General features: G+C 45.1%; 1 protein-coding gene across 1 annotated transcript in view; it reads left to right on the forward strand.

Moving 5' to 3' along the window:
- Window positions 1-16222, forward strand: part of SH3GLB1 (SH3 domain containing GRB2 like, endophilin B1) — a 52409-nt gene extending 36187 nt beyond the window's left edge. Inside the window, exons 6-9 of the mRNA XM_044300472.1 lie at window positions 3961-4050; window positions 5550-5650; window positions 9175-9400; window positions 12914-16222. Coding sequence (XP_044156407.1) covers window positions 3961-4050; window positions 5550-5650; window positions 9175-9400; window positions 12914-13021 — 525 coding nt within the window. The 3' untranslated portion in view covers window positions 13022-16222. The remainder of the gene's footprint in view (window positions 1-3960; window positions 4051-5549; window positions 5651-9174; window positions 9401-12913) is intronic.
- Window positions 16223-20989: the final 4767 nt, after the last annotated feature.

Here is a 20989-nt window from a genome sequence, read left to right on the forward strand (position 1 = left end):
GTATTGTTATCTATATAGCTTGCTTTGCTGGCTGGATTCCTTTTTCCATCACATTATACACTGCTCGTTTCCATGGTTACAGACCACCCTGCAATCAATCAGTGTTGGTCGTGCTTGCATAATATAGGAAAAAGCACCAGCCTATGTGTGCTCCCATGGTCCTGGCCGCCAGAGACGCTGACGCTATTTCCTATAGTGTGTAAGCACGACCACCACTGATGGATTGCAGGGTGGTCTGTAACCATGGAAACGAGTAGTGTATAATGTGATGGCAAAATGAATCTAGCCAGCAGAGGAAGCAATATGGATAATAACAGTACATTAGTGAATGCCTTGTATTAACTTCCTCTACAAAGTAAATGTCATTTGCTGAAGTGAGACAACCATTTTAAAAGAGATGTCCGAGATTTTGATGCTGATGACCTATCCTCCTGTGTGGGGGTGCAGCACCCAGGACCCCCGCTGATCATCTGTAAGTGCCGTATCCTTCTACGTGCTTACTAAGCACAGCACCGTACATTGTATAGCGGCTGCACTTGGTATCGCAGCATAGTCTTCTATGGGTCTGAGCTGCTCCTAGGCCATATGACTAATTTACTGTGTCGTCACTGGCCTAGGAAAAACTATGAGACGTTTGTGGTGCTACTGCTTTATCACACAGCTGGTTGGTGGGGGTCCTGAGTGTCGGACCCCACCAACAAGATACTGATGACCTATTCTGAGGATAGGTCATCAGTATTAAAATCTCGGAAAAAACCCCTTTAATCCAGTCTTCGTGAACATGCTGAAGAACTTCAGGTGATGCTACTTCACATCACTGTTGGGTTCGCCATTTTAGGGGAGCCTTATTGCAGCTGAGAATTTTTCCTCCACCAAATAATGCAGCCTCCCTCCCAACTAATATTGGAATCAAATTTCTACAAATTACCAGTTGAAAGAGTCTGAGTTTAGGGGAGCAGAATATGTTGGTATTATACATTAAATTGTCTTTCGTGTTTTTCATGCTGGTCAGATGTGGACTGATGAAGTGACCCAGGTGAGTATATATTGTGCTCCTTCACTTAGGACTGGTATCCATCTTCTTTATAGCCATCTATGGGACTGGTGGGATGTGATAGACTCCCTCAGCTCTTCTTCATATAGGTGAATTCACTTGAACCTTAGGACATCCAATCTTTTCCTCATGGAGGCACATTGGGTAAAAGAAGACCACCTCGCTGCTTATTACCCACCGATTACATTCTGTTGTAGAAAACGGTTTTACAGATGATAAATTGTGTTTTCACATTGTTTTCTTCCCCAGAATAGGGAAATACCAGTCCTCAGCTATGGAAATTCTGCTGAGTGAAGACTTGTTTTTCTTGGTTATTGCACTTTTGTATTGGAAATTTGCCATTTATTCAGTGACTAAACATAAGAAAAGCATAAACAAGTGACACCAATTACAGAAAGCTGGCACCAATGTATGCTCAACAGGTAGTGCCAATATTCTGTTTCTAATAACTCCTGATCAGTAGAATGAAGACCTTCTAAGCAAACATTAAAAAACCATATTTTTCTCATTTATGCAAGGCATTTATCATAATGACCAATTACCAGCAGTGCAGTGAAGGGGAGCACTGGATTCTCCGGGGCACACTCTATTACAGGGGACACCGGCCAGGTGGTGATCAAGGCATCCTTGATGGTAATTGGGTTTCTGAGTGCTTGTGCGGCTGGGCCCCTGACTTAGGTAATGTTGTGACGCCAGCACCTTGGTGGTACAAAATGAGTGGTGGTAGTATGAAGATAGAAGAATGAGGCAGGGTTAAATCCAACTGAGAACTTTACTATGAACAGGGTCTTGACAACAGTTTTCATCCAGTTATGAAACAGTCTCTTATAAACATGCAGGTTGGATGTGATGAATCCCAGTAACAGGCTGTACATGTGGTTATGTCTCAGGCTATAGTAGCTAGTTATGTACTCACTGATATTCAGCTCTTTGCCTTTCTTCAGTCTCAGTGGAGGTAGTTCAAGTCGTAATCTTCTACACATAAGTGATGCAACAGAAATCTTATCTATCCTTAAAATAACGGTGAGGCTGCCGGAAGATAAGTCCTTCACCTTGATACAAAGGAGCCTAGAGCCCAGAATAATGGCTTTGTCCTTCCTTTGTCTTTTCCAAAATCAACGTAGTAAAATCCACTTGACACTCCGGAAGAGTAGACTATAGAATACAGACTTCACCTCTGCCTATTTTCCTGGCTTGACACTGAGATACTATTGGCTCCTCTGGGCCGTGGAGGGAGGGGACCTCTCCATCCCCCTAGCTCCTCGCTCCTTCTTCTTCTTCCACACACTCTAAACAACTCACTAAGCCTGAACTGTGCTATATATACACTGTGGTGCTACCCCCATCTAGTGGTGGAATGTGTGCAGTGCACCTGACAGCCTGGTAACAGGGATTTCACATAAGAATAAAATACAGCATGATATAACATGACATAAGCTTTTGCAGTGCCCACGTACACTGGTGGGACCCTGCAACTGCTACAGCTTGTCCCTGCACAGCATGATTCTCTGCCTAGAAACAATGACTTTGTTGTCCACATCAACTGGGTTTTCTGTCGAACAAGTGTTTGCCCATTCATTGGGTGACCGGCAGCACCTTTGCACATAGCAGTTATCGGAAAGAGACGTTCCTAGGAATGCCCTTTGAGGTAATTGCCCCCATCAAAATCCAGTGCAAAGGGTTTATCCAAGATTATAACGGACCACCCAGAATGGCCAATCCGCTGTGATGCTCACACTTACCTGGTCCCTGCACTGGGTTGTATCTCCATTGCTCCCTGGCCAGCTCTTCATCTCCCTGCTGTGCTGAAATCCTGTTGACAAGGGGGGCACATGACCACTGCAGCCAGTCATTGGGTGCAGCGGGCACCTGCTCCCCTTGCATCACAGATAACACAAGGGGAGCAGGTCACTGATGCAGCAGTCAAGCAAACCCCCAACCCACCAGCAGGGACATGATGCTCTGGCTGTGGCGCTATCGAGAATGAACCCAGTAGGAAGGACCAAGTGAGTACGATCGCCACCTTGGGTCTGCCACTCAGGGAATTCTGTTAGTTTTGGATACCCCCTTGCTAGAGTAGGCATTGCAGCTTATCGCACATCTCTCCAAGCGTCATAAGCAGACAACAATGACACTCTGTACCCAGCATAATGGGTGGGACAGTAGCTGATGATGACCCAGAAGCATCGGTGTTCATGATATCTGGGAGGAATGTCCATAACACAGTGATAGTAAAGCTTGAGCAACACAGCAACTGAGGCTCACATAGAAATCTGAGGCTTCTCTATCTTCTCGTGTCACCAAAACTGCGGCAATGTTGTATTTAGCAACCCTTTAGCATAGGAAAAACATTTTTGAGAGACTGGTTAAAAAAAAAAAAATCCATCAAAGGATGGCATGTCGTATAAGGCTAAAGCTGGTGAGATGCTGGCACACAGGTCGCTGGACAACCATGATAATTACCTATGACAAAGAAATTGGAAGCCAACTTCCTGCAAATAGTGAGTGAAGAAGACTTAGCAGAGCAGATGTGGATTGTATAACTAGATGTGTTGCGTAACTAGCAGAGAAAAGTGTTGTGATTTACTAGGTGTCTGTGGTCGGTATGCCCAACCCCCACCACAGGCGGGTAAGCCACTGGAAATAAAACATTTGTTGAGTATGTGGAAAAGAAGAAATGACAGGGAAGCTCCCATGTTTACTGTTCCCTCGGAAAACCACAGACGTAGGCCGCACGTCCTGATGTGAGCCATGGTTGGTGGGAGCAGGACACGGGTCGTCTCATCTTGTGCAGGTTAACTAGCAGAGAACATAATGGTATGCTGTGTGCCAATGACTACTGGGGCCGTCCGCCTTTGGAAAAATACACACGAGACATGTTTCTAATGGCTGTTTTCTTTCTCAAGGCTGAACAGGAAATGAGAATAACTCAAAGTGAATTTGACCGGCAAGCTGAGATTACACGTCTGCTGCTAGAAGGCATAAGCAGTACACATGTAAGTATCCCCTGACCTCCACTGGCTGCATGACTGATGAGTAAGAAGACCAACACATATCTTTACAATAATACATACTAATAATTGAAAAATAATAGATATAACCCTTCACCAGCTGAGCGGGCTGAGCAGGGTTCGTCAAACAGGACAGGACTGTACCGTCTTGCAGGAGTCCAGCTCGGGCTGTGAGGCTGCAGAGGGGGACCACTGCTGAAGGCCACCTCTCAGCCAGAATGGAGCTAGTCACAATCTAAAATTTTGAACAAGGTTGAAGTGAAAGCTACATATTGTAACTCTGACTGCAGCTTGTTGGGAGGAGGACGAAAGCAGGGAGAGAAGAATCCAGATCTAAGGGGAAAGGGATGACCTTAACCCTTCATGTTATCTCTGTACCTCACTCTCAGATTCTCAGCTATCGGGGGTCTTTTTTAAAAAATTTATGAAAAAAAATAAAAAGTGTTTGTATTATTGGAAAATATGCTGCATCCATAGCAACCTGCATAGGTCATTAATATGAGATCAGTGGGGGGGGGGGGGGGGTCTGACTCCCATCACCCCCGCCGATCAGCTGTTTGAGGAGGCTGCAGCGCTTCAGTGAGAACTGGAGCCTCCTTGCAGCTTGCCAAACACAGCGCCATCCAGTGGATAGCGGCTGTGGTTGGTATTGTAATGGGACTGAGCTGCCCCAAGGCCATGTGACCGATAAATGTGATGTCATTACCATAGGAAGAGGCCATTGCGCTCACTGTGGCCTCTTCAAACAGCTGATGGGGAGGGGAGACTGGGAATCGGGCTGATCTGGACCCTCAGATTTCAGTTGCGGATTCTGCATGTCTGCACATGGGTTAGCCCCCATCTAGTGGGTTTATTTCATGCGTGGTTAAGAAAAAATAATTGGCTGCATCAGCGCAGATTGGAAACAATGGGTTGGAAATTGATGCAGTTTACACATGGATATCTGTGCGGAGTGCGTGCCGAAATCCGCATGTATGAACGTATCCTTACGGAGACATTCTCTATGGAGCCTGTAAACTTGCCAACAATAGGAAACTTTGGTTATCACCAGAATTTTCCTTTAAGGGTAAATGTACACGTTCAGGATTTGTGTGGAGAATCTGCACCAATTGGTGTGGATTTACATGCAGATTTGATGCGGAATTTCCTCTCTTCATTGAAGTGAAGAGAGAAAATCCAGTCAGGAAAAATAAAATAATTTGACATGCTGTGGATTTTAAAATTCACACCGCAAGTCAAAATCCGCGCAGGAAAGAATCTGCATCATGTGCATGAGAATTTCAAATTCTCATAGAATACAATGTACACAACCTATGGTGCGGATTTTCCGCACGCAATCCTGATTTTGTGCATTTATATAATATATATTGTCATGTTCTTCTGTCTGTCTTTCTTGGAGCCTCGTGTAGGCCGTAGTTAGATCTTGCAGCCATGCTTGTCTTGTTAGCTAATATGATATTATAACGCATTGTATTCCCATAAAGGCACATCATTTGCGTTGTCTGAATGACTTTGTGGAAGCCCAGATGACCTATTTCGCCCAATGCTATCAGTATATGCTGGATCTTCAGAAACAGCTTGGCAGGTAAGTACCAGTGGTGTGAATGTGGTATTCTGTGTATGTGGCTCAGTGCTGATCTCCACTTTCGGTATAATCTTAAACAGAATTAGCCACTGAGACGGACCCCTTTAAAGGGGTTCTCCAGGAATTAAGAAAATGAAAATACGTAAATATTATTTTATTATTAATATATTCCCAAATACCTTTCATTAGTTATAATGGCTCGTTTTCTCTGGGAAGCAATCATTAGGAGAAATAAAGTGGCCGCCGTCCTATTGGAACACACAAAACCTGTCCTAATCACACAGGAGGACAAGTTACTTCACAACGCTGAGCTAAAGACCTGCCTCATCCTCCTCTCCTCTCTGCTCTTATTGGCAGGGATCATGGTCCTGAATACAGTTTAATATGATCTTCAGCCGACTCTGTAGGAATGGAGTTCACAAGGAGACATGAAGTACAGAGAGGAGGTGGGGATGTATCCTGCTGTGTGAGTAGGACAGGTTTTATGTGTACTAGTAGGACGGCGGCCATTTTATTTCTCCTAATGATTTCTCCCCAGACAAATCAAGCCATTATAACTAATGGAAGGTATTTGGGAACATATTTATAATAAAGTAATATTTAGGTATTTTCATTTTCTAAATTCCGGGAGAACCCCTTTAAAGTGAATCTGTCCTTACAATATGCTGCCCTCCATTAGGTCATTTGTATTTAAAGGGGTTTTTCATCTCAGACAATAGGGGCATATCGCTAGGATATGCCTCGATTGTCTTATAGGTGTGGGTGGGACCCGCATACGCAGCCGCCCTCCATTAACTTCTATGGGGCCGCCGAAAATAGCCAACCGGTGGCTCGGCTATTGCCGTCTGCCCCATAGAAATGAATGGGAACATGGGCCGCGCATTCACTTCTATGGTAGATGCGGGGATTAGCTCTTGGTTGTGGATGGACCCAAGGAAATCTGGGGTCCTCCAGCCACAGTGCTCCCCGCTCTGTTCTCGGACCCGCACCTATCAGACAATGGGGGCATATCCTAGCGATATGCCCCCATTGTCTAAGATGGGAATACCCCTTTAAATGCTTGGCATCTTGGAAAATGGCACAAGCAATCTAAAGATCTTTAATATTGCAGCATACATATGTGTCTGTAGTATTCATGAGCACTTCCCTGTGTACCGTAGTATAACACTCTGGCCCATAGAGATGTGTGAACCTGTTCTGCTTTTACTTGTGAGGCATTTCCTGAACAGGATGTGAACGTAACTCTCATGTCTGCATGTTTTTCTTCCGTCAGTTGGCACCGATGCCCAGTGAACATGCACTTCATGATATATTGCCCTTAGCTAGGTCATCATCGTATGCATTCTCTGAGATACACACGCTAGCTGGTGCTGCTGCCCACTGAACACCCGTTTAGGGTCTCTGCATAAAGTATGCAATGAAAATTAAACAGCCTGGCGATGTGATCATATTCACGGAACCTCTCATACTAGTGACAGTGCCCTTAAGAGTTGCGCATAAATAGAGAAGCGATGGGGGGGAGGGGTTGTCAAACCTCTGCATTCTGCCAGACCTGCAAAGGGAAAATGACTTACCTGCTTCCCGGCACCAGCTCCCAGTTCAGCACTGGTAATTGGAATGCCGTTCACCTCACTTTGGAGGGCCCTGAATGGTATGGGATCTCCATTCTTGTGATGAGTGGGCATCCAAACAGAAGGACCTCCATTGTTCCAATAGTTATTACTTTTAACAGCTGGAATACCCTATTACCAACATGTACAGATGTCGTCGATGAATCTGCATAACTGAGTTGTAAGACGGGCTGTAATTAATCTGTGGTGATGTAAGTGTATATATTTCCCTAATACAGTTTATATAATGAGCCCTTTCCTGTCCAAGATCAGGCAGTCGGAGCATCTGACATCCTTGCAGCTTTCCTGTATTTTTTACAGTCGAACTCTATGGTGACAGATACTACCGTGTGGCATCCGTCTGAGGCATCGGTTAATATATACGTTTAAACTGATGGCAAAAAAAGGTGATGTGAATCCAGCCTTACTGCTGCCATCCCCACAGGTGCACGCAGACATCGTGGCCATGGATCATCCCGTGCATGGCACTAGTCTCTCCAGTGCACTGTATGTGACCTGCGTTGCTAATAACTCAAACATAGAAATCCAAGGAGAGCGCGTTAGTTTTTCCTCAGTGGCTCCCCGTACATTCACACAGATAATCACTGAAATCAAATCTTCGATGCTTCCCACGTTTCCGATCTCCAATGTTCCTTTCCAGAAACACAAAAGAGAGGATTCAATCTTGTGTGAATGTATGAGGAATAACTGAATATTCCCTCTTTCCTTGGATTTCTATGTTTTGAGTTATTGGCAACATGGATCTAAATATTTGAATATTGGTGTGGTGAAGGTGCCTACTTCAAGTGATCCTGCAGTTCTGAGCTATTGGACTCTGGACATTTAGCCGCTACGTTTCGATGCAGTCTCCCCCAACCAGGGGGAATATCGGCATAAGGCTCCATTCAGACGTCCGTAAGTGTTACGGCACTATAACAGAAAATGGCTATTCTTGTCCGCTATTGCGGTCCGCATTTTTTCCGTCCCCATTGAAAATAAATGGGTCCGCACCCGTTCCGCATAATTGCGGAACGGATCAGGACCATTCATATGGACATCTGAATGGAGCCTTAGGGTCCATTCACATGTTCGTGGTGTATTGCGGATCCGCAATACACCAGGCCACACATGGTCAGCACTAAATAGAGAAGTTCTATTCTCCACAGCTGCGGACAAGAATAGGACATGTTCTCTATTTTTGCGGAGCTGCAGACTGGAAGTTTGGGTCCCCGCTCCGGAAATGCGGATACGGAGAGCACATAGTGTGCTCTCAGCATCCATTCCGTCCCCATATTTATTTATTATCTGCACTTATATAGCAGCACTTTACAGACATTAGCATCCAACTGTCCCCAATGGGGCTCACAATCTAAGGTCCCTATCAGTATGTATTTGGAGTGTGGGAGGAAACCCACACAAACACGGGGAGGAAACACCATGCAGCTGTTATCCTTGCTCGGATTTGAACCTAGGACCCCAGCGCTGCAAGGCATTAGTGCTAACCACTGAGCCACCGTGCTGCCCATAGAGAATGACTGGGTCCGCACAATTGCGGAACGGATGCGGACCACACTTGCTGACGTGTGAAAGGAGCCTTAATAAAAGAGAATGTTATTGTTTATATAAAAAAGTTCTTAGGTTAAAAACAAATTTTAAAAAGTATCTAGTTACCAAACAAAACCTTTAAAGTAACAGGGTTGGAAGGGGTCCGCCCCAGTGTGCAGTATAATGCAGGCAGCCGTGAGGTGCATTGTGAAGGAGACGTCAGGAGAAGTAAGGGCCATAATTTTCTTTAATGGTAACAGCGCTTGTCAACAAGTGAAACAATAGAAATGATTTTTGAAGTAAAATGTCGTTATTGGTGCAGCAGGTTCAGTAGCCACTTTATTTGTTCATCTTTTCTTTTTTCTTCAGCTTTCCATCAACTTTTGCATCGAACAATAATCAGTCGTCCCTAACTACTATGCAAAGTGCTTCTCTCCCGTCAGTCTCTGCCTCCGCTCCATTACCTGCTGCAAGCAATTCTGTGGTTACATCAGGCTTCAGCGAGCTGAAAGCTGCGAGTGGCAGTAGAAGGGCCAGAGTTCTGTATGATTACGACGCGGCAAACAGCAGTGAACTATCACTGCTTGCAGATGAGGTAATTATGTCTGATGAGAAGACGGGTCACACTGACACCTAGGTAATCCATCATCCTTCTAAAACCCTGGGTAATATAAGCCGGTCTCGTTCATTGATTTTCTGCTTGTGCCGGTGTCTTCAGTGTAAAACCTTTATTTCACGTTTTTATATAGCGACAACTTATTTTGCCCTGTTGTTCGGCGAATCTCTCCAATCACTTCCTATCCTTTGCGGGGCTAACGATAGACTTTCTTGGACCTGAGCACCATAGGCCCAGTGTGATAGAAAGCAAATTCACTCATTCATGTCATGCTTAGATGCCACTGGTCCTCCTTAGGCTACTTTCACACTTGCTCTTTCTGCTATTGAGATCCGTCATAGGATCTCAATAGCGGATGAAAACGCTTCAGTTTTGTCCCCATTGATTGTCAATGGGGACAAAACTGAACGAAATGGAATGCACCAGAATGTGTTCCGTTTGGTTGCATCCCCATCACGGACAGAATAACGCTGTCCGTGATGGGGATGCGGATGCAATGTAAGTCACTGGGAACGGATCAGTTTTTTCGGACACAATAGAAAACGGATCCGTCCCCCATTGACTTTCAGTGGTGTTCATGACGGATCCGCCGCCTTGGCTATGTTAAAGATAATACAACCGGATCCATTCATAACGGAAGTGTTTTTGCTGAGCCACGACTGATCCAGCAAAGACGCTGCTGTGAAAGTTGCTTTAGTCCTCATGTCCAGTTGACGTGCATGGAAAATCCAGACTGGTTTTATGCATGAAGATGTCTGTGAAGGATCCGTGTGTAATACACATTTTTTTTTTCTTTTCCGGTCCATGTGTCATCCGTATTACATGGACACTGCTCAGCTGACAATTAAATTTATCAGTGGTCCGTGAAAAACTGACCAAATATGGATGCCATGTCCGTATAGTGCCAATGGTTTTTAACAGACTCATAGACTTCAATGGGCGTGTTCTCCGCATCACGGACCAACATAGTGCATGTCTCCGTGATTGTTTTCATTTTCCCACAGTCTGAGAAGTGAACACAAACGCATTAAACTTGATGTGAAAATGCGGCTAGCACACTTCCGTGAAAAATGTTAATGTGAAAGATGCCTAAATGAAAGATATCTTCACTATAAAAAAAGTGCATGGCAGTTCCGTCCACCCTTGCCATTAGAGAAATGCTAAAGAATTACTATGATGGTGGTCATTTTGCATTGCCAATGTTCGGAGCACCGGGTATGGTTCAGAAAGAGAGCACTGAAAATTCTTTAGAGTGACATCAGCACTTGATGGGGGATAGATCTGCTATAGCCCTTAAGTTGTGTAGCACTTGACGGTATCAATCTGCAAAGCTCTAATTGTCTTACTGCAGCTCCTTGGTCAGTTTTCCTATAAATTTGAGAACCTCAGAGCTGACCTGGTCTCTTCCGTACCATGGCCTGCACATGTGCGCCTAGTCTCGCTCTGGACAATGTTAAGGGCCCTTTAGATGGCATGATGTAGCAAGCAGTTGTTAGGAAGGAAGCGTTCCTTACTGACAATCGCTTGCTCGTCAGTGGAGGAGAAAGCTGCATTTACATGCAGCGATCTCCTCCACAGTCTGGGGAGGAGCGATCACTAAGGCCTCTTTCACATGGGCGTCATGTTTTTTGCCCGGATAAGAGGCGGGTACGTTGCGGGAAAATGTGCGATTTATTTTTTTTTTCCACGCGAGTGCAAAACATTGTAATGCGTTTTGCACTCGCGTGAGAAAAATCGCGCATGTTTGGTACCCAAACCCAAACTTCTTCACAGAAGTTCGGGCTTGGGATTGATGTTCTGAAGATTGTATTATTTTCCCTTATAACATGGTTATAAGGGAAAATAATAGCATTCTGAATACAGAATGCATAGTATAATAGTGCTGGAGGGGTTAAAAAAATAAATAAAAAGTTAACTCGCCTTATCCTCTTGATTGCGTAGTTCCCGGTCTCTTCTTTACTAGCTGTGGGCTAAATGACCTGTGGTGATGTCAGATCACATGCTCCAATCACATGGTCCATCACCATGGTGATGGAGCATGTGATCTGACATCACCACAGGTCCTTTAGCCCACAGCTAGTAAAGAAGAGACCGGGAACTACGCAATCAAGAGGATAAGGTGAGTTAACTTTTTATTTATTTTTAACCCCTCCAGCACTATTATACTATGCATTCTGTATTCAGAATGCTATTATTCCCCTTATAACCATGTTATAAGGGAAAATAATACAGTGAATAGACTGTCACCTAGAACCCATGCGTGAAAATCGCACCGCATCCACACTTGCTTGCAGATGCTTGCGATTTTCACGCAACCCCATTCATTTCTATGGGGCCTGTATTACATGAAAAACGCTAAATATAGAACATGCTACGATTTTCACGCAACGCATAAGTGGGTCAGGATTCAGTGCGGGTGCAATACGTTCACCGCACGCATCGCACCCGCACGGAAAACTCGCCCGTGTGAAAGGGGCCTAATGCCATCTCTCGTCCCCATACAGAATCATTGTTTATGGGCAGAAGAGGCTGTTTAGACTGCACAATCTGCCGCCAGCAAACAGTGATTTAGGTGACCACACAAACAATCCAATTACCTGATGAACTAGGGTTTTGTTTTAGTCAGGTAAATTACTATTAATGAGTGATCGCACATTCCTTAGCGATAATCTGCCCGAATATCAGGCAGTGTAAATGGCCCTTAAAGGGGTTATCTACTTAGGCAGCGATGGTGACCGTTTTATTGGCTGCTCCCCCATTGCCGGTTGTTTTGATCCACGCGATGGGGAGATACAGCGGTGGCCGTGCAGGGATCCAGTGGGACGCGGGTGCTGGGGAGCTAGTAAGTATGCTCTAGAGGAGGGGCTGGGGCATTCTGGGGGTCATTATAGGGATTGGATAACCCTTTTAACTGTTGATCTATCCTCTGGATAGGCCATCAGCATCTGATTGGCGGGGGTCTGACACCCGGGACCCCCGCAGATCAGCTGTTTGAGAAGGCAGCGGCCCTCCAGCAGCACTGCGGCCTTCTCATATTTTACCGCTGGCCCAGTGACGTCACGACTAGTATCAACTAGCGTGGGCGGGGCTAAGCTCCATTCAAGTGAACAGAGCTCGGCCTGACCCACGCTAGTTGATACTAGTCGTGACGTCACTGAGCCAGCGGTAAACAGTGAGAAGGCCGCGGCGCTGCTTGAGCACCGCTGCCTTCTCAAACAGCTGATCGACGGGGGTCCCGGGCGTCGGACCCCCGCCGATCAGATGCTGATAATCTATCCAGAGGATAGATCATCAGTTAAAACAAAGTGCAGAACCCCTTTTAAGTATCACATTATCCAGTTCATGAGTAGCACTAGATCACTGAAGACTACCAAATTACTCCACATCCTACCAATTTGTCATGGACTCAAACTAAAAGCTGCAAGACTTTGTTTCGGTTTTAGTTCCCACCTTATGAGGATAATGGTTTACATTGTTTTTCTTTCATTTCAGGTCATAACCGTGTACCACATTCCAGGAATGGACTGTGACTGGTTGATGGGAGAGCGAGGCAACCAGAAAGGCAAAGTGCCAATTACCTACCTAGAGCTCCTTAACTAATTCACTTTTTTTTTTGTTTTGTCTTCTCCTTAAGTGCCGAATTTCATCAAATAAAAAAAAATATTTATATGCAATTAACTTGATATCTGGTAGGTGTAAAGCTGGCCATGTACATTAGATTAATGTCAGCTGATTTTTGGCAGGACCAGTCCACCGGGTTGTCCTGATTGTTCCCAGATGGCAAATACCAGGAGAAAGAAGGGTTGGCATGTCGAATTTACACATGCCCAATCCTTTTATTAGGGAAATAGGTTGTTGCCAGAGGTGTCTGACAGCAGCTTACTCCCCATTGAGAACACACGCATGCTCAGCCGGTTATACATGTGTGCAGAGAAGCCTGGAGGAATAGCTGTCCAGCTAAAGTGTGTGGCCAGCATCAGGGTCTTCCATGTATAAATGTCTTCTATGAAATTCAGCAATGTCAAGCTGGCCTTCCTCAAACTGCCACCTCTTGCATTATAGGAACACTCCACATTACATGTTATTATGGACTGTGATGTGTTGCCAGAACTGCCCAGTATGAAGAAGCTTTTGCCATGAATCTGAAAATATTTATTTAGTGGGTTAAACTTTTATTTTATCCCTTTCGCTTCGGTAAAATATTATTGCGTGCCAAATGCTTTGTTATTCCCCAAAATTTTGCTTACATATTTTTTTTTTTTTTTTTTAAGTCTCATTCAAGGAATATTTGCCATGCACTTTCAAAACTTCCCAGAGAAATGTCAGTGGGGTGGGTGATCTCTTCATCAGACCAGAGACATCTGCTGTCCTAACTGGCGTTGAGCACAATCCCTTACACCCCTCTAGGTCATGTTCACAGGAAGCTCCTAGGAAGTAGAGGATGAAGCAGCACTTGCTTTGTAACATAGCAGGGTGCACATCTCCTAGAGATCTGTCCGAGGTTCCCTTGAAGAGGGCAATAAGAGCAATAAGTCATTCTCTAGTCCAGGTTCAGGAGATGCCATTTTGCTATTTTTTTTCATGATCTGCCTCTCCGTTGTGCCGCTATGTCACCCATTCGGTTTTGGCGCCTAATATGCTAATTACTAGCATCAGTACAACGAGGAGGAGACCTCTTCTCAGTGGGCCTCCCCATCTCACTAGCTATGACGCTGTCCAATCATTGCAGACCACTTCACAGACAGAAAAAAGACGAGCTGCTCTCGAGAGATTTGGTAAATATCGCGAGAACAGACTATGTAAGCAAGTACTATGCTCTTACATTGCCTGTTCTCGCAACATTACCAAATCTCATGAGAACATCTAGTCTTCTCCCTGGTTATGACGTGATCCAATTCCACTTCACAGCCAGGGAGAAGACTAGAAGGACATGACAATTGAGAAGAACTAAGGTCTTCTCCTTCCTGTACTGCTGCTTGTAATTAGCATATTAGGCGCCAAAACCAAAAAGAGGCATAGTAGCACAACAGAGGAGCGGATCATGAAATAAAATAGCAGGATGGCATCTCCTGGACTACTGTATCAGGTATTGCTTTTACAAAAAAAAACTGACAGGTCCTCTTTAAAGGGGTTATCCGATATCTAAAATATCCCCACCCACAAAGCACAGGCCCTTTGTATGGATTATACTTACCTGCTCCCCGGCACCCGCATTGCTCCAGGTTCCTGAGGCGGGGTGCAGTTAGCAGCATGCCCCCCCCCTGTCGCTGGATGTTTTGATCCGAGCGATGAGGACATGCAGCAGCGGCCGTGCAGGGATCTGGAGCGACGCGGGTCCACAGGAGCAGGTAAGTATAATCCATATAAGGGGCCTGGGCATTGGGGGTGGGGGGATATTTTAGATATCGGATAACCCCTTTAACAGTCAATGAATGCATAAGTTCTGTCCACTGGATTGATCGATTTGACTAAGGGTAGGTTCACTCTTGTGTTAAACGGATCCGGCAGAAATACATGCAAGCAGCCGGATCCCATTATAGTGAATGGGGTCCAGCAGTGAATTGCAGTATCCAGCTAGGTAGGATCTGGTGAACTCCAGCAGGCTGTTCTCTGCCGGAACAGCCTGCCGAATCCATTTAACGCAAGTGTGAACCTACCCTGAGAGCTCTCTTATATGGGCTTAGGGTTGAAACAATTACCAGGGACGAACATTCATAAAAGGGGGCAATCCAGATAATTGCCCAATGGAAAGGTGCAAATGCTTGTTCATTCGGTGAACACAGCTTTCATTATTGTGTCGGCGGCACACCGTCCTGTGTGTACTGATGTGCTGCCGACAAACCATCAATCTGTATGGGGATGAACTATGGCTGTTTGTGAATGCAGCTGAACAATCAGGAACAAATGATTTGTTCTCACATTGCCCCCGTGCGTGATCTATGTTACATAAAGTGCCCCCCCCCCCCCCCCCAAATTACAGTATGAATTTGTCTGAAGAGGCCTGCTGTAGACGGCCCAGAGGATACTGTGGTCAGCCTTCTTTCTATGGTCTCAAACATATGTTTATGCCTTTATTTCAGGTTTGCTGTTCTTCATTTGTCTTTCTTAAAGGGGGTTATCCAGTTTCTAAAATATCCCCCCAATGCCCTGGCCCCTTGTATAGATTATACTTACCTGCTCCCTGGGCACCCACATCGCCCTGGATCCCTGGACAGACACCGCTGCATCTCCTCGATGCTCGGATCAAAACATCCGGCGATTGGGAGAGCAGCCAATAGCAGGCCGCAATGGTGACCAGCCTCAAGGGAGCTCGTCCCCATCACGGCCTGCTATTGGCTGCTTCCACTATCCCCCTTCCCCCGTCTGGATGTTTTGATCCGAGCGACGGTGAGATGCATCGGTGGCCATGCAGGGATCCGGGGGTGACACGGGTGCCTTGGAGCGGGTAAGTATAATCCATACAAGGGGCCCGGGCACTGGGGGGGGGGGGGGGATATTTTAGATATCAGATAACCCCTTTTAACCTTTGGTTTAAGATCCTGACAGATATTGTAGGAAGCCTACTAATTAACCCAATGTTCATGTACTTTTTACCTAGTGAATGTATGTGGGGCAAAAACAATCCTCTGTACTCCACTTTATTTTGTATTGTTTTATAAATATATTTAAGACGTCTTAGATTAAATGTAAATGTAGAAGTTGAAAATGCATTAAAAATAGAAAAGTAAAAAACAAACTAGCAGAATTGGAACAAATATAAATTGGACCGTACAATAAAGAAAACATATGTTGATGTTGTCACACCTTTTTGTTTGCTTACTGTGTGTCTATCTGAGCATGCTTGACTGTATACGCGATGACCTCTGATATATATTGTAGATAAAGGGACATTTAAGGCTACTTTCACACTAGCGTTCGGAGCGGGTCCGTCTGATGTTTCATCAGACGGATCCGCTCCTATAATGCAGACATTTGCATCCGTTCAGAACGGATCCGTCTGCATTATAACTTAGAAAAATTTCTAAGTGTGAAAGTAGCCTGAGCGGATCCGTTCAGACTTTACATTGAAAGTCAATGGGGGACGGATCCGCTTGAAGATTGAGCCATATGGTGTCATCTTCAAGCGGATCCGTCCCCATTGACTTCCATTATAAGTCTGGACGGATCCGCTCGCCTCCGCACGGCCAGGCGGACACCCGAACGCTGCTTGCAGCGTTCAGGTGTCCGCTCGCGGAGCGGAGGCTGAGCGCTGGCAGACGGATGCATTCTCAGTGGATCCGCCTCCACTGAGAATGCATTAGGGCCAGACGGCTGCGTTCAGGGCCGCTTGTGAGCCCCTTCAAACGGAGCTCACGAGCGGACACCTGAACGCAGGTGTGAAAGTAGCCTAAAGCGTACCCGAGTTTTCTAAAATCGTTTGCATAATGGCTGTGCTTCTTTGTACAATCATCACTGTGGGGGAACAGATCTTTTTTTGGACAAGTCTCTTTCAGCCATATTATTTCCTGCTTCAGCTGTATAGGTAGGTGCATTTCACTCAGAAGCAGGGAGCATATCCCCTCAGTGAAATCTGCCAGCACTGTCCTGCTGTGACATCCTTTCCCTTACTTTCCACTATATTTTTAAAGCTCCGAAGCTCCCAAAACAGAGAGGGAAATCTCACTTGGAGCACACAAACGTATTTTTCTTCCGTGTCGTGTGTTTTTTTTTGTTTTTTTTTTTGCGGCCCGTATGCGGAACCATTTACTTAAATGATGCCCTCAAAAAACGGAAATTACTCTGTGCATTCCGTTACCGTATGTCCGCATGGCCCTGAAAAAAAATAGCATATTCTATTATTGTCCGCATTAGGGACAAGGATACTACTGTTCCATTAGAGGCCAGCCGTTCTGTTCCGCAAAATGCACATTGCTGGTATTCGTGTTTTAAGGATCTGTAATTTGTGGACCGCAAAACATCCAGCGGTCGTATGCGTGACCCCTTACAGACACACAAGATGCTCCTATAATCTTCAACAGCGGTTCTTTTATCAGGCTCAGTATCTCAGATAGCTCCGCCATGCCCCCATTTCCTGTGAGCTATCTTCTGACAACAGGCAGTGGACTGCAGCTTAGGTGGAAGTCAGACCCCCACTGGTCATGAGTTTACAGTTGTTGTTTTTTTGTTTTGTTTTTCAGGTGGGTGCAGGCATTATTATTTTTTTTAAATGAAGTGATTTAGAAATTTGCTAATTACACAATTCTCTATGAAATGTAATTGTGTGAAGTATAGTGACTTACCGTATTTTTTGCTTTATAAGACTCACTCTCCCCTCCCCCTTTCACTTTCAGTTGTAAAATTTTGCAAAAAAAACGACATCCATATATAAATTTTTCGCTAAATTTATTGTTCTACATGTCTTTGATAAAAAAAAATGGTTTGGGTAAAAGTTATAGCGTTTACAAACTATGGTACAAAAATGTGAATTTCCGCTTTTTGAAGCAGCTCTGACTTTCTGAGCACCTGTCATGATTCCTGAGGTTCTACAATGCCCAGACAGTACAAACACCCCACAAATGACCCCATTTCAGAAAGTAGACACCCTAAGGTATTCGCTGATGGGCATAGTGAGTTCATAGAACTTTTTATTTTTTGTCACAAGTTAGCGGAAAATGATGATTTATTTATTTATTTATTTTTTTCTTACAAAGTCTCATATTCCACTAACTTGTGACAAAAAATAAAAACTTCCATGAACTCACTATGCCCATCACGAAATACCTTGGGGTGTCTTCTTTCCAAAATGGGGTCACTTGTGGGGTAGTTATACTGCCCTGGCAATTTAGGGGCCCTAATGTGTGCGAAGTAGTTTGAAATCAAAATCTGTAAAAAATGGCCGGTGAAATCCTAAAGGTGCTCTTTGGAATGTGTGCCCCTTTGCCCACCTAGGCTACAAAAAAGTGTCACATCTGGTATCGCCGTACTCAGGAGAAGTTGGGCAATGTGTTTTGGGGTGTCATTTTACATATACCCATGCTGGGTGAGATAAATATCTTGGTCAAATGCCAACTTTGTATAAAAAAATGGGAAAAGTTGTCTTTTGCAGAGATATTTCTCTCACCCAGCATGGGTATATGTAAAATGACACCCCAAAACACATTCCCCAACTTCTCCTGAGTACGGCGATACCAGATGTGTGTCACTTTTTTGCCGCCTAGGTGGGCAAAGGGGCACACATTCCAAAGAGCACCTTTCGGATTTCACAGGCCATTTTATACACATTTTGATTTCAAACTACTAACCACACATTAGGGCCCCTAGAATGCCAGGGCAGTATAACTACCCCACAAGTGACCCCATTTTGGAAAGAAGACACCCCAAGGTATTCCGTGAGGGGCATGGCGAGTTCCTGGAATTTTTTATTTTTTGTCACAAGTTAGTGGAATCTGAGACTTTGTAAGAAAAAAAGAAAAATCATAATTTTCCGCTAACTTGTGACAAAAAATAAAAAATTCTAGGAACTCGCTATGCCCCTCACGGAATACCTTGGGGTGTCTTCTTTCCAAAATGGGGTCACTTGTGGCGTAGTTATACTGCCCTGGCATTCTAGGGGCCCTAATGTGTGGTAAGTAGTTTGAAATCAAAATGTGTAAAAATTGACCGGTGAAATCCGAAAGGTGCTCTTTGGAATGTGTGCCCCTTTGCCCACCTAGGCGGCAAAAAAGTGACACACATCTGGTATCGCCGTACTCAGGAGAAGTTGGGGAATGTGTTTTGGGGTGTCATTTTACATATACCCATGCTGGGTGAGAGAAATATCTCTGCAAAAGACAACTTTTCCCATTTTTTTATACAAAGTTGGCATTTGACCAAGATATTTATCTCACCCAGCATGGGTATATGTAAAATGACACCCCAAAACACATTGCCCAACTTCTCCTGAGTACGGCGATACCAGATGTGTGACACTTTTTTGCAGCCTAGATGCGCAAAGGGGCCCAAATTCCTTTTAGGGGGGCATTTTTAGACGTTTGGATCCCAGACTTCTCACGGTTTCGGGCCCCTAAAATGCCAGGGCAGTATAAATACCCCACATGTGACCCCATTTTGCAAAGAAGACACCCCAAGGTATTCAATGAGGGGCATGGCGAGTTCATAGAAATTTTTTTTTTTTGGGCACAAGTTAGCGGAAATTTTTTTATTTTATTTTTTTTCTCACAAAGTCTCCCTTTCCGCTAACTTGGGACAAAAATGTAAATCTTTCATGGACTCAATATGCCCCTCACGGAATACCTTGGGGTGTCTTCTTTCCGAAATGGGGTCACACGTGGGGTATTTATACTGCCCTGGCTTTTTAGACGCCCTAAAGCGTGAGAAGTCTGGAATATAAATGTCTAAAAAATGTTACGCATTTGGATTCCGTGAGGGGTATGGCGAGTTCATGTGAGATTTTATTTTTTGACACAAGTTAGTGGAATATGAGACTTTGTAAGAAAAAATAAAATAAAAAATATTTCCGCTAACTTGGGCCAAAAAAAATTCTGAATGGAGCCTTATAGGGGGTGATCAATGACAGGGGGTGATCAGGGAGTGTATATGGGGTGATCACCCCCCTGTCACTGATCACCCCCCTGTCACTGATCACCCCCCTGTCACTGATCACCCCCCTGTCACTGATCACCCCCCTGTCACTGATCACCCCCCTGTCAGGCTCCATTCAGACGTCTATATGTTTTTTACGGATACATGGATCGGAACCGCAAAACACATACGGACGTCTGAATGGAGCCTTACATAGGGGTGATCAATGACAGGGGGGTGATCAGGGAGTGTATATGGGGTGATCACCCCCCTGTCATTGATCACCCCCCTGTAAGGCTCCATTCAGACGTCCGTATGCGTTTTGTGGATCCGATGCGTGGATCCGTAAAACACATATGGGTGATCAATGACAGGGGGTGATCAGGGAGTGTATATGGGGTGATCACCCCCCTGTAAGGCTCCATTCAGACGTCCGTATGCGTTTTGCGGATCCGATCCATAGATGCGTGGATCCGTAAAACACATGCAGACGTCTGAATGGAGCCTGACAGGGGGGTGATCAATGACAGGGGGTGATCAGGGAGTGTATATGGGGTGATCACCCCCCTGTAAGGCTCCATTCAGACGTCCGTATGTGTTTTGCGGATCCGATCCATAGATGCGTGGATCCGTAAAACACATACAGACGTCTGAATGGAGCCTTACAGGGGGGTGATCAGGAAGTCTATATGGGTGATCACCCCCCTGTAAGGCTCCATTCAGACGTCCGTGTGTGTTTTGCGGATCCGATCCATGTATCCGTGAAAATCATACGGACGTCTGAATGGAGCCTTACAGGGGGGTGATCAATGACGGAGGTGATCAGGGAGTCTATATGGGTGATCACTCCTCTGTCATTGATCACCCCCCTGTAAGGCTCCATTCAGACGTCCGCATGTGTGTTGTGGATCCGATCCATGTATCAGTGGATCCGTAAAAATCATACGGACGTCTGAATGGAGCCTTACAGGGGGGTGATCAATGACGGAGGTGATCAGGGAGTCTATA

This window comes from Bufo gargarizans, chromosome 7, assembly GCF_014858855.1.
Source record: "Bufo gargarizans isolate SCDJY-AF-19 chromosome 7, ASM1485885v1, whole genome shotgun sequence".
Lineage (NCBI taxonomy): Eukaryota > Metazoa > Chordata > Amphibia > Anura > Bufonidae > Bufo > Bufo gargarizans.